Below are 13,534 nucleotides of genomic sequence, written 5' to 3' on the forward strand. Positions count from 1 at the left end.
AGCTGATGTGAGCACGAGGCAATGATACTGAATAGTTAATGAGACAATAGTTAGTTTGACAGGGAGGAAAGAATGGAAAGTCTGGAACGTATCTCTGTCTCCAGTCCGGAATGAGCCAGAAAACTGTGATGGAAAATTACTCCGTGTATGTGTGTGTGCGTGAGAGAAAGAGAGAGAGTGTGACGAAGAAGATGTAGAAGAAATGGTCAGCAAAAAAGAAAGTCCAGAAATAAAACTGTCACAGAGGTGCAGTGAAAGATGTTGAAGGCACTTTGGTGATCGCAGTGCTTAGTCAGGGCCTGGAAATGGAGAGTTTTGCACCTGAGAATCACAAGCGCTTCAACTGGAAAGGGTGGAAAAATTTACTGCTGCCGCAATTGAACAGACGCTCGCTGTATGTCTACGGCAGTGAGGTGGCTGTGGAGAAAGAGTGCATTAGACAGAGAGAGGGAGGAATTTTGGTCATCCATCCCTTCAGCTGTTTAAGGTACTGTACACTTAACCCTTAAATGCATGAGCGTTTTGCCAAACATTATTGCATACCTCAGGTCTAAAGTGACCTGGAACTTATATCTATCACAATTGGATCTCCAAAATGCTGAGATAGTGTAATTTTTTTTTAAAGAATTTTTAGATAGTTAGAAAATAATAGAAAACTATATATTGTGTTATATTTTGGTGTTTTATTTTTCATATATCAAAGAGATGATGCAACATATAATAGAACAGGATCCATTACTTCCATGCTGAAATTTTATGGGAATGAGACTGGCTGCCAAACGCATATTGAGCTACACTCAACACATAAGCTACACATAAGTTACACATGTGTATTTTCTCAGGCACTTACTGAGTCTAAATAGATGTACAACCTACAGAATTTAATTAGTCGATTTAAATGTCTATAGCCATATCATACTGTTCATGTGTTGTACTTGCTATAGTTTACTTCCATGTTGCTTCATCAAATAGCAATGTCAAATGTAGATCACTGAAAAAATAGCATAACCTTAAATAACAAATAACATGTATAATATGCAGTTGAGGAATACTAAAGAAGAAGGGGCATAACTTAAAAAAAATAGATCAGGCAAAGGAGGTGGAATGAGGAACTGAGTCACTAAAGACCCTAGGTTTGCATTTAGGGTTAACCTGTCCTTAGTGTTTTTATTTAGTAGAATGTCTTAAAGGATTAAGGATATCACCCCAAAAATTTAAATTCACTCATCATTTACTCACCCTCATGCCATCCCAAATGTGTTTTACTTTCATTCTTTCTTTTGCAGAACACAAACAAAGGTGTTTAAAAGAATATTTCAGCTCTGTTGGTCCTCACAATGTAAATGAATAGTGACCAGAACTCAGAAGGTACAAAAAGGACATATAGGTACCATAAAGGTAATCCATACAACTCCAGTGGTTAAATACATGTCTTCAGAAGTAATATGATGTGGGTGATAAACAGATCAATATTCAAGTTCTTTTTTAGTATAAATATCCACCTTAGATCAGCCCAAAACAGTGAATTCTGTGTTCTGAAAGTGCACCAAGTACTTGAATAATGTATAACGTGTGAGTAAGGGCGGCAGTGGAGTATCTAGTGCCCCCCCTTGGGTATGATGTTGAACCCACTAATTAAAAAGACTGACCTTGAACCTGTTTCGATGTCTCCTGACTCCTCCTTTGTCCATGAACTCAGAAAGTATCACAGTGCACTACTGCGTAATATGCGTATAGGGAAAGGCAGTACTTCACCCACACCAATCATATCGCTTCAGAAGATATGTATTTAACCACTTTTTTGGACCTTCTGAGTTCTGGTCACCATTTGCTTGCATTGTGAAGACGAATAGAGCCAAGATTTTTTTCAAAAAAATTTTGTTTGTGTTCTGCAGAAGAAAGAATGTCATAGACATCTGGGATGGTGTGAGAATAAATGATGAGAACATTTACATTTATGGGTAAACTGTCCCATTAAGAAGACTAATATCTTATGAATAACAATGCCAATAAAAAATATTGAGTATGAAAAGGGTAGAAACATGCTTGTTATCCAAGTTAATTTGATAAGTATGACATTAATGATGGCATCAGAATTTTAAATAATGGAAGCAACATTTGCCTTATTTATGCAGGAGTTACTACATCATGTGTATGGTGGCCATAACTTTTCTGAATCTCATTGGAATCCCAATGGAAATTGCCTTTCTAGACGGGCACAGTGGAGTAGGTTGGGAGGGTTTTAATGTGTTCTCGGACACACTGTTCCTGATTGACGTTGGGCTTAATTTTCGCATGGGTATCATTAACGAGGACAGTGAGGTAAGGATTAGCCCTAGATAAAGGACACTTCCATTACTTGAACAGTACTTGAATCTCTAATTCCAATTAATGTTTCTGTATATTGCACAGGAAGCCATTCTTGATTTGAAAAGGATTCGGCAACGTTACTTAAAGAGCTGGTTTGTACCTGATATGGTGGCAGCATTCCCAGTTGGCTACATACTACTTATTGCGGTAATGTGGATTTTTCCCCAATGCATTGGCCATATTGAAATTACAATGCTGCTTAGGGAAAACCAAAGTTTGTCTAATGCCCTTGTCATGACAGGACCTACAATACCATGACGACTCTCTTTCATCAAAGGCAAGCAAAATGATGCGCATTCTGATGTTTGTGAGAATCCTCAGCCTTGTCCGCCTACTGCGTGTGTCCCGGCTTGTAAGGTTTTTCAATGAGGTGGAGAGGGTAAGTCACTAATATATTGAATGTGAAACTGCTTTCTACATTTCAATGAGACAACTGAATGATGTACAGTACATGTATAGATATTTTTGGTACTAATAAGATCTATGTAGTCAGTCCTGTGGCTGACAATATTTTGAAAGTTGTCTAACCATCTTATTAAGTGTCCTGCCTTTATATACTTGAATAAGACCTTTTATTTTTATATTTTATATCTGTCTCAAAGGTTTCCAATGCTAACTTGGAAGTTGTGAGGGTATTCCTAAGAATCTTGTCTTTATTTATGATGATCTTCCTGCTGTGTCACTGGAATGGCTGTATTCAGTATTTTGTACCTATGCTTGAGGAGTTTCCTTCAGACTGCTGGGTTAGAAAAGAGAATCTACTGGTATGCGTCACACACTGTACATATATTAATGTAATAATATTAGATTTGTAAAATTATTTTAGAGCTGCTCTGTGGTTGAGATGTGCAGAAAAATATGTTTGCACTCATTTACATTTTTAAGTATATAGAATGTAATTCATTTTTATAATTCTAAATAATAATTTGTCATTATTATTAGATATTATAATTAATGGCGGACCTTTGTTTTGCATCATTTTCAGAATGCCACAGTGGGAGAGAAGTATTCTTTTGGAGTCTTTCGGGCACTCTCTCATATGACTGCAATATCATATGGTTCCTCTGAAACACCAACAAGCAAGGAGTATACTTTTGATCAGCTAATTTAACAGTATATTAGGTTTATCATACAACAATCACACCGTACAATCAATGCTTTTTTTCATGTCTGACGTTGTTTTTTAACTTTAGATGAGGTCGAGCTGTGGATTGTCATGACTAGCATTGTGTCTGGAGCCATCATGTACACAGTTATGGTTGCAAACACCGCTGCTATGATGACTGATGTGGACACAACAGCAAGAACATACAAGAGCAAGGTGCAAAGAATAACATACACCTTGATAAAACAGCTTATTAGGAGTTTATTAGTTGTGTCATTTGCATTTTAGTTTTTTTCCCTCTTTTCTCACATAGATGAATCATCTGGAAGATTACATGACTTTTATGAAGCTTCCCAAAGCCCTACGCATGCGTATCAATGACTACTTTCAGGCTCGTTATGCAGGAAAATGGTATGATGAGAAGGACGTCCTAAAATGGGTGTCCTCATCTCTCAGAGAGGTACTGCTTACTGTTGTGATAGCTTCATGTTTAAGAAATTAGTGGTGTTTTTCTTATATAATGTGAAGTGAAACATTGTCTTTATAATTGCTCAAATAAGGACATTTTGATGACCATGTGCTCCGGTCATGTGAGAAAAGTTCCCATCTTCCGAAACCGTGATGTAAATTTCATCAATGCCATTCTCCTGGAGCTGCAGTATGAGGTCTTCCAGGAGGGTGACATCATCATCTGTCACAATGGTCCGGGTGACCGCATGTTTTTAATTGAACATGGGCAAGTCCGTGTGGAGAATGAGTTCTTCCAGAGGGAACTGTGTGATGGAGATTACTTTGGAGGTATGACTCGATAAATAAGTCTTAACTTTATTAACGGATTCTCTACACTGTTTACAGCATTTTATTCTGTCAAACATTGTTTTGTATTGTCTTGAATACTCATAGATGAAGTTTTGAAATACTATGCCATAAAATAGCAGTATTAGTATAGCTCAATAGTGTCATTTTTTTTTATATACTGCATGTTGGAAGGTTCCATTTGCACATAGACACAGTCAGCGAGAAGGCTTTGGCCACTGTAGGTGAAGTTCACAAACCATAGCTACCCATTCATTTCTAGGGGGAAAATGATGAGAAATATCTAATAGATTGTTCCATTTTTGGAAATAAAACTCCAAAACGTGCATTTTCTGCACTTCAAATAAAGCAAACAATGCAGATGTGTTTTAACAGTTGAATAAAGAGATTAAAGACAATTGAATATAAGAAGCTAAAATAACTACTGTTAATACAAGCAAATCAACAACAACATAGTAAGCATCACACATCTGCAACACCCCCAGTATGACGCTTTGTTGACTATCTATTGCACTGTAAAACTGCTTTACAATACAAAAGGAACAAAAACAACATATTACCAAATTGTTTTAAATCATGTAATTCCTTCGTCCTTGTAGAGTCTTGTCTCCTAACAAGAGGAAGGCGTTTGGCCACAGTACAAGCTCTGACAATCTGTCAGCTTTTTTCCTTGTCAGTGGACAGCTTTCATTGTGTTCTGCAGGACTACCCTGACATCAGGAGGGACCTGGAGATAATGCAATCGGACAAAGACACTCTGTTATGTTGACAAAGTAATCAATGACACACTTTTGGATCTGTAGTACACAATTCACTTTTAAACATTTAACAATTGGCATACTGCATATTTAACATGAACAGAACTATGCTGTCAAGATCTTTCAATTTGGATAACTGATTTTTAACATCTTATTAACAAAATAATGCTGTATATTTTTTGAAAGCGTTAATGTAACTTAAGGTATATTATATTACAGTCTTGATAATGTCATGTTGCTTACAATGTTGCTTAATGTTAAATACATGTGAACATATATCAGAAATCTCATCAGATCACTTTCGCAAACACGCATATAGACCCAGAGGCTAACCTACATTCATAGTGTGACGCAGGATACCCTCACCAAGCCCCTCCTCCAAATTCTTTGGCTTGCAATTGGGCAGAAAGAGCCAGGCTTTTCTTGGATCATTGTCTATAGCAACACAGATATCAGGAGGCCTCATCCAACTCTACTATCAGTAGAAAGTAGCTGGTGGATGCAAGATTTTTCCAAAGAAGAAGGTGTGTCTTGGTTGCAAGTAACCACATTGGAAGGTCCTCACCTCTCTCCTTGGCCTCTGCTGATACTCCCCATATGTCCACAGGAGGATAAATCAGGAAGGCCCTGGAATATTGTCAGTCATAAATTTGCTCTTATCTTTTTAGGATCTAAACTAAGTCTATATTAGGAGTTATTTACCTATCACAGAGGTCTCTGTGAAAAGTAAATGTTTTTTTTTTTTGTAAATGGGGGGTGTTTATGGGGGTAGAATCCTAAGTCAACAGGGAGATTTTTCATTGTATTCTGTTTTATTGTTGATCTTTGGTTCTGAATGATTTTTGTCAGGGTCAGGCTACATTTTCATTGCTCTTAATACAAAATGTAATGTAAGCGCTTGTCTTCTTTTTCAAGGGTAGTAGATGTAACCATATTAATAAGACCTACATAAATCAACATGCATATTAACTGCATATTGTTTGTCTTCATTTTTGCGTTCTGTCTTTAAATATTTGATTTGCTTATATATTTTTTTTATTCTGAAGAGACTAATAATAAACTAATATTGCTTTTTTTATTTACTGCTGTTCACATAAGCATTTCTTCACATTTATACATACCTACATTTTACAACCTTTTAATTATTTCCCAGCGTTTAGGCTTATGTTTAAAAGTGGCGACTATACAGATTATAAAAGTAGCAGAGAAGGTAGATTGCACTCAGATGTCTGGGCAACTGTTACAGTATGAATGTGGTTAAAGTTTGTGCTTCTAGTATTTAGTGGGTATGTCATTGGCCACACAATAAAAAGGCAAAATGCCAATCCTTTCTTTTAAACATGTCCATAGCCAGGGCAATTTGGATTATCTAGGAACACCTTTGCCATTCATAATACATAAAATGGTTATTACCTCTCATTTCTGAGTCATTAGCTGTTATAATCATTAATCAGTATAGGTGAGGCAGGGGTTATCTACTCACCACTACTCAGCATTAAAGGTAAATATACTAAATATAACACAAAACCAGACATGGTTTAAAATATTTGTTGTTAAAGGAATAGTTCAACCAAAAATGAAAATTATCTCTTTGTTTATTCACCCTCATGCCATTCCTTATGTGTATGACTTTCTTTATTCTGCAGAACACAAACAAAGATTTTTATAAGAATATCTCAGCACTGTAGGCCCATACAATGCAAGTGAATGGTTACCAGAACTCAGAAGCTCCAAAAAGCACATAAAGGCAGGATCAAATGAATTAATATGTCTCCAGTGGAGGAACTGGGTGGCACACACATTTTATTCAAGTTGACAGATCTGAGCAAGTCATCCAACCTGTATACTGAAATACCAGAATGGTTTTGTGCAGGGACCCTAAAACAATTTTGCCCTACTTTGTCTCCAATACAAATAGCAAATGGTGTTAATTGCACTAGCCAAAAGAAAATATGGTGAACCCACTTTCTCTCTTAGGACCCTGCTAGGCAATCTATTTGTACACGAATATGTTTCTTACAAATTCCAGAGTACAGATCACCTATTCACCATTCACTCCTCACTATTTTACGATGAAGATTGCAAACATCCACTAGGTGGCAGTAATGAGCCAAACGTTTTCCGTTCATAGATATATATTCGTAGATGCTTTATTCAGCCTGTTCGGATACGTCGACCGCGGCGCCATCTTGGGGCGGTCAATAAGTAGAGCTGTTTGAATGCAAGTGAATGAAGGAGATGAGTCAGACCGCTGCATACATTGCTTTTGAGTGGAAACAGTTCATCGTGTAAGAAAATGACAGACGGTGTGCTAGTAATGGTCAGTATGTTTGCCATGAAGATTTGGAAAAGACTCCAGACTGTTACAGACCACATCTGTCAATTTAATTCTTGACCGTTCCAATATGGCGGACGCGCCGACGCATCGCGGCCCATACAGCTGCTAATGAGGTATCTACAGATAGATATCTATGCTTCAGTTGTCCCGAAATTCTGACGAGACGGAACCCGGATGGACCGCCAAATTTGAAACATACAGGAAAACGGACGTATTTTATGTTGTTGTTGTATTTGTTTTAATCTACTTTTCAAACCCACAGCACATCTATTGCGGTATGATGCGTTTTAATCTATTCTCGTTATTCTATGTGTTTCTGAACGGAAACGTTATAGCAACTGTGTTTGCTATGTTTTGTTGTTAGCATTATTTGTTTATGTAAACTTGCGTATCATTTGATTTGGCCAGTCGCAGTCCAAACAGTTACAATTGTTTCTTTATAGTTACATACAATGATAAATGCCTATATTATATGATCCTCTGGTACAATTATATTATTAATATCATCTATCGGTTGTTTTTATTAACTTACTGCTGTCATTTTAGCCAAAAACGTCTTGAGAGCATGAATCCCTCAGAGCGTTTCTTTGCAAAGCTCCGGAAACTGACTGTTTATCTGGAGGCTGAAAGCGCCAGTCTCCTGCATGCAAGTAAAAACCTCAAGGATGACGACGACGGTAAGTCATCGGGAAAGGTCACTTACTAAAAACAGTCCTGTGCTTTGGGGCTGATCTACCACGATGCTCATTACCTTGTAAAAATACCTTGGTACTTGAATTTCAGTTCCGTGGTGAAAATTCCATGCTATAACCATCTGAAACCATCACTGTATTTTATGTAGCCTCATCATATGATCAAATATCCTGTATTCATTGGCTGGTCTATGTGTTCTGTGTTCTTATGCATAAGATGAAGAGAATGGGGCTCAAACACTATACCAGCTACACTCTGAAGTCAGAGCACTGAAGGTATGTGTATGCTAATTTATGGTCCATGTTTGCAATATTTTAATTATAACATGATTTTAGGGGCTACATTTAACACTAAATAAAACTTGAAAATATGCAGCAGCAAGTTCAGGATCAGGTGGCCACACATGATGCATTGAGTACTGAGCTGAGGACCTTCATCAGAAAATGTTTGGTATTGAAACAGAGGACCACAGAAGATATTGACAGACTACAGAAACATTATGAGAATTATGGCTACATACCTCGAAAAGCAAGACTGGTAAATTCAGGTAAATTTTTATTATAGTCTTCAAGAATGTGCTCATCATTTACTCACCCTCATGCCATCCCAGGTGTGTATGTCTTTCTTTCTTCTGCAGAACACAAAGATTTTTAGAAGAATATTTTGGCTCTGTAGATCAATACAATGCAAGTTAATGGTGGCCAGAACTTTCCAAAGTTCCAAAGAGCACATAAAGGCAGTATAAAAGTAATCATAAGACTCCAGTAGTTTAATCAGTGACTTCTGAAGGGATATGATGGGTGTGGGTGAGAAACAGATCAATATTTAAGTCCTTTTTTATTATAAATTCTCCTCCCTGCCCAGTAGGTGGTGATATGCACGAAAAATGCGTGTCTGCAAAAAGTCGTCATTTTTGTTTGAATAGCGCCTTTCACAACACACATCAAAGCAGCTTTACAGAAGATTCATACAGAAAATGAAACTGTAATATTTATAATGTCATCTCTAAAAAGAATTAAAAAAAAGAAGAAGAATGTGACAGTGGAGATTTATTATAAAAATAGGATTTAAATATTGATCTGTTTCTCACCTACACCAATCACATCACTTCAGGAGACACTGATTAATCTACTGGAGTCTTATGATTACTTTTATGTGCAATTTGGACCTTCTAAGCTCTGGCCATTGTATGGACCTACAAAGCTGAGATATTTTTCTAAAAATCTTAATTTTTGTTCAGCAGAAGAAACAAAGCCATACACATCTTTGATGGCATGAGGATGAGTAAATGATGAGAGAATTTTCATTTTTGGTTGAACTATTCCTTAAAGCTGTTTCTTCTCCTTTATTTGTTCACTTTTCTAGAGATGAACGGTACAAAAGAGGTAGGGGAGCGAGAAGAGCTGGAAAAGACTGATGCAGCACAGGAACATGAAGAGATGGGACAAGGGATTTGTAAAGAGGCCCATGAATCAGAGACACCTGAGAAAATACTGCCACCTTCTGTCGACCAGCTGCTTACTCCAAAGCTCTCAGATTTTGGCCTTTCCGCACTAAATTTTCTAAGGGTGGTTGGGGAAGCAGAGCCACTACAGAGTACTGTTCCTATCCCAGCTGTGGCTCTGTCACCACCACCATTTGTCATGAACATGCAGCCTCCTCAGCCAAAGACACCAAAATGCTCCCTGCGGATGGACGAGGATGCACCAACCCCACGAATAGAGGACTTTGGCATCTCTGAGTATACTATGTGCTGGAACAATGACTTCACCCTGGATCTGTTCAGCAAGAAACCACCAAAGGCCAGCAGGTATGCTTGAATCACTAACAGGCAAGTTTGTGAATTTCACATCCAGAAAGGTCGTTATCTGTTTCGCTTCTGAAAAGTCAAAATGTGCCACTTTGAGATAATGCTTCATATTTTTGAAGTCACAAAAAATTTTAGCTTTATGAGTTGAAGTAACATATTGTTGTATTTACACTGCATTATTACTACTGCCATTTTTTGCAAAATCTTGAACTTAATGTTTTAATATTCTGTAACCCTCCAGAAAGTCAAAAAATGATGCAAAATATACTCAATTTAGTGAATATATTATTAAAGCGATGGCGTGTGTTGTAAGATTACAGAGCTCTGCATATTATTGTGACTGCTGTTAATTATAAGTAGTAGGGTATAAGCATTAAAGTTTTTTGTGTTTTACTTTTCACAGCAAAACGATGGAGAATGATCAGAAACTCCCTCATGCCTTAACCCTTTCTTCTGTTCCTAACAATGGTGCATGCAATGGTAAATAATTACAGTTAAAACATTGTAGACTTCAATTTTTGTTTGATCCGTCTAATTCAGCAACATGATTAATGAACATGCAACTAATAACAAAAGAGATGTTTTTAAATTTGTCTTTTGATCTTGCATATTTCTGTTTGAATTTCTCAGAGAATTTGGAATCCCCAGAGCCTCCTGTGTTTTGCACACCAGGATTTAAGATCGAAAAACACAGGGTCCCATCTTCTCCACCACTGGATAGACAGAATAATCTTGATTCTACTCCTCAGCCTAATAACTGTCCTACCCCAGAGTTCCCCACATTTGAAACGCCTTTTGTCAGCAAGCTCTTAAAAAAGGTATTTTCTACTTAAATAAATGTGCTCCCTAATTTTTAATCTCATAAGTGTCCTCAACTGTAACTCTGTTGTTACATACATTCTCAGAGTTTTTTTTGAGAATGACAAAATGTAAAATCCATTTGTAATTTATCAAGTCACTACAAACCCATAGCAATTTCTTCTGTGGAAAACAAAAGGAGATCTTAAATGTATAGTTCACCCAGAAATGAAAATTCTATTTTCATTTACTCACCCTCATGTCATCCCAGATGTGTAGGACTTTCTTTCTTCAGCAGAACACAAATAAAGATTTTTAGAAGAAAATCTCAGCTCTGTAAGTGAATGATCTCTAGCTCTAGTGGTTAAATCCATATCTTCAGAAGCAAGATTATAGGTGTAGGTGAGAAACGGATGACAATTTAAGTCCTTTTTTGCTCTAAATCTCCACTTTCACTTTTACATCTGAAAGTCACATGTGGTGATTGTGGATATTTAGAGTAAAAAGGACTTACATTTTTTATTTGTTTCTCACCCACAGATGTAGATTTAATCACTGGAGTCTTATGAATACTTTTGTTTCCTTTGTTATTTTTGGTCTGGTCACCATTCCCTTGCACTGTATAGACCTACAGAGTTGAGATATTCTTCTAAAAAAATGTGTTTGTGTTCTGTTGGAGAAAATGAGTCACACATCTGGGATGGCATGAGGGTGAATAAATGAAGAGATAATTCCAATTTTTAGTTGAAGTGTCCCTTTTAAAGGTGCCGTATGTAAGATTCAGAAAACATTGTCATTAATGACATCTGCTCCCTTTGCATGGAAATCAGTCTACAGGCTTTAATAGGCAAGTCTGGGAAGGGCTCACATTGGCAGAAAAAATAAAAAAAGGTGAATATTACATTAACATTTTTACATATTGCACCTTTAAGCAGAATGTTATCCTTGATCACCTCTCACTTTCACTGTATGGAAAAAAGTTACAATGATAGTGAATGGTGACTGAGGCTAACATTTGGCCTAATATCTCTTTTTGTGTTCCACAAAATAAAGATATAAGAGTTTAAAACAACTTAAGAGTGAGTAAACTATGACAGTCTTTATATTGGGGCAAACTATCCCTCTGAATGTCTAACGGTTCCACTCAACTTATGCAATTATTGTATCACAGGAGGTCAGAGAGGGAAAAAGTGACAGGTCCGTGGGTTTACAGGAGGGCAGCTTTCGCCTACCAGATCTCTCAAACACAAACAGAGCTCCTTCGTTCGATGCTTCAGAGATGCCAAAAATCTTAATTTATGAAGAGGAAGCTATGCCTGAGATGCCTACTCTGCACTCTCATTTTGGGAGTTATCTTGCTTCTGTAAGATCTTGTGAGACTACATTAAACCTTATATGCTATAACAAACCTTATAAATAGATTGATTTAATTGATTCCTTCCTTTAACTGTTAACAGAAAACTTCATCAGGTGAAAGTCTCCCTGGGAAGAAGATGGGGCCAGGTAATGTGGTAGAGCTGAAGCAGGCTACTGTCCCCTCAATGGAGACTGAAGATGGCCACAACCAGGACTGGTGTCTTTCTACCCCAAAAATGCGAATGACATTCCATACAGAGCCATGCACACCAGAGATGCCTGATATAAGTTCAGTCACACAGGATATCTTAAAAGTGAGTCACAATTTCATCATCCTCAATTGGCCATACTGCAAATTGGGATTTTGATGTGAATGAAAACATGTTAAATATATGATTGTGTGTAATTCCTTTTCCCTTTTAGCTTGTGGCTCAGTGCAAGTCTTGAGCAGCCACTACTGGATCTTTGCTGCTGAGCTCGAAGCCTGGCCATCAAATAGTGGCACCAAGAAGAGAACTGTAGAAATTAGTCTGCTGAATCATGACAGTAGTCATACCTCAGTGTTCAACTGACAGTTTATTTGGTAAACACTTTTAAGCAACATTCTGAAAAGTAACATGTAAATTAAAAAAAATGAATAAATTCAATGCAAAACAAAAAGTTCATAGCAGTGACTTGCTTAAACACGAGGAACTGACTGCTTTGCATTAAATAGTAAGCAATTAAGGAAATTAATATAAATACTTTTTATCTTGTTGCATTGATTGACCAATAAAATTCCATTACTTTTCCAGACGTTTTTGATCACATGAAAAATTATATTTTATTTTTTTTTAGCATTTTAGGGCGAGAAGGGGAAAAAAAAAAAGTGCTACTTGTAGCCAAAGAAAAATTATATTCACCTCAATTCATCTGGAACCCACAATTTAAAAATGATGTTATATTCCTACATTTTCCATGACCATACACACAAATAATAAAAATGATTTGTTAGCTCATCAACCATGATGTATGAAAATAGATTGCTTCAGAAACATAAATATAATATTTTTAGCTTGACTTAATTTACATTCATGTGTGCAACACAATATATCAATTATAAACTGAACTTCAGTGATACATAAAGTAAATTAATAATTGTGAGTTCCTTGAACTTCTTTGGCTTAAAGATTCTTAAAATTGAGATTTTAAATACTAATAACAGTAGTACAGAACTAAGATTGTGAGGAATACCCATAAGCACTTGTGCTTGAATAATTTAAGCATGTTTGTTTGGTCAAAAGGAAATTATTGGTGCATTTAATTTGTTAAGAATTCATAAAGATTTTAGCTCTTTTTAGTATTATTGATGTTGTTTTACTATAATTGCGTAAAGTCACCATAAGATGGTTTAGTGTTCCATTAGTGGTCAACTTGGATCCTGTTTGATCCATGTCATTTTTCCATGCACATGTATTGTTGAAGTGCAGCATTATGTACACTTCAGTGGG

At 36.6% G+C, this 13,534-nt stretch overlaps 2 protein-coding genes across 2 annotated transcripts; both read left to right on the forward strand.

The window, feature by feature from the left end:
• Window positions 1-173: 173 nt before the first annotated feature.
• LOC127658641 (potassium/sodium hyperpolarization-activated cyclic nucleotide-gated channel 1-like) lies at window positions 174-5,797 on the forward strand. Its single transcript, XM_052148022.1, has 10 exons — window positions 174-487; window positions 2,136-2,322; window positions 2,413-2,517; window positions 2,612-2,749; window positions 2,973-3,134; window positions 3,356-3,449; window positions 3,564-3,691; window positions 3,789-3,935; window positions 4,036-4,273; window positions 4,891-5,797. The coding sequence occupies exons 1-10, from the start codon at window positions 306-308 to the stop codon at window positions 5,058-5,060; spliced, it is 1,551 nt and encodes a 516-aa protein (XP_052003982.1). The 5' UTR covers window positions 174-305; the 3' UTR covers window positions 5,061-5,797.
• A 1,530-nt stretch (window positions 5,798-7,327) lies between these two features.
• On the forward strand, window positions 7,328-12,901 carry LOC127658643 (spindle and kinetochore-associated protein 3-like). Its single transcript, XM_052148024.1, has 10 exons — window positions 7,328-7,662; window positions 7,934-8,064; window positions 8,297-8,355; window positions 8,456-8,627; window positions 9,446-9,890; window positions 10,294-10,370; window positions 10,521-10,708; window positions 11,860-12,051; window positions 12,146-12,358; window positions 12,468-12,901. Exons 2-10 carry the CDS (start codon window positions 7,953-7,955, stop codon window positions 12,489-12,491), a joined length of 1,482 nt encoding a protein of 493 aa, XP_052003984.1. The 5' UTR covers window positions 7,328-7,662; window positions 7,934-7,952; the 3' UTR covers window positions 12,492-12,901.
• Window positions 12,902-13,534: the final 633 nt, after the last annotated feature.

Source organism: Xyrauchen texanus, chromosome 18, assembly GCF_025860055.1.
Source record: "Xyrauchen texanus isolate HMW12.3.18 chromosome 18, RBS_HiC_50CHRs, whole genome shotgun sequence".
Classification (NCBI taxonomy): Eukaryota; Metazoa; Chordata; class Actinopteri; order Cypriniformes; family Catostomidae; genus Xyrauchen; species Xyrauchen texanus.

What these genes read in the sequence shown, in the direction of transcription:
- LOC127658641 (XM_052148022.1), top strand. Translation starts at nt 306, where the DNA reads ATGGAGAGTTTTGCACCTGAGAATCACAAGCGCTTCAACTGGAAAGGG. An exon ending in TTCCTCTGAAACACCAACAA is followed by an intron (nt 3,450 to 3,563) that starts GCAAGGAGTATA and finishes TTTTAACTTTAG; the next exon opens with ATGAGGTCGAGCTGTGGATT. An exon ending in CAAGAACATACAAGAGCAAG is followed by an intron (nt 3,692 to 3,788) that starts GTGCAAAGAATA and finishes TTTCTCACATAG; the next exon opens with ATGAATCATCTGGAAGATTA.
- LOC127658643 (XM_052148024.1), top strand. Translation starts at nt 7,953, where the DNA reads ATGAATCCCTCAGAGCGTTTCTTTGCAAAGCTCCGGAAACTGACTGTT. An exon ending in CCTCAAGGATGACGACGACG is followed by an intron (nt 8,065 to 8,296) that starts GTAAGTCATCGG and finishes CTTATGCATAAG; the next exon opens with ATGAAGAGAATGGGGCTCAA. An exon ending in AAACCACCAAAGGCCAGCAG is followed by an intron (nt 9,891 to 10,293) that starts GTATGCTTGAAT and finishes TACTTTTCACAG; the next exon opens with CAAAACGATGGAGAATGATC.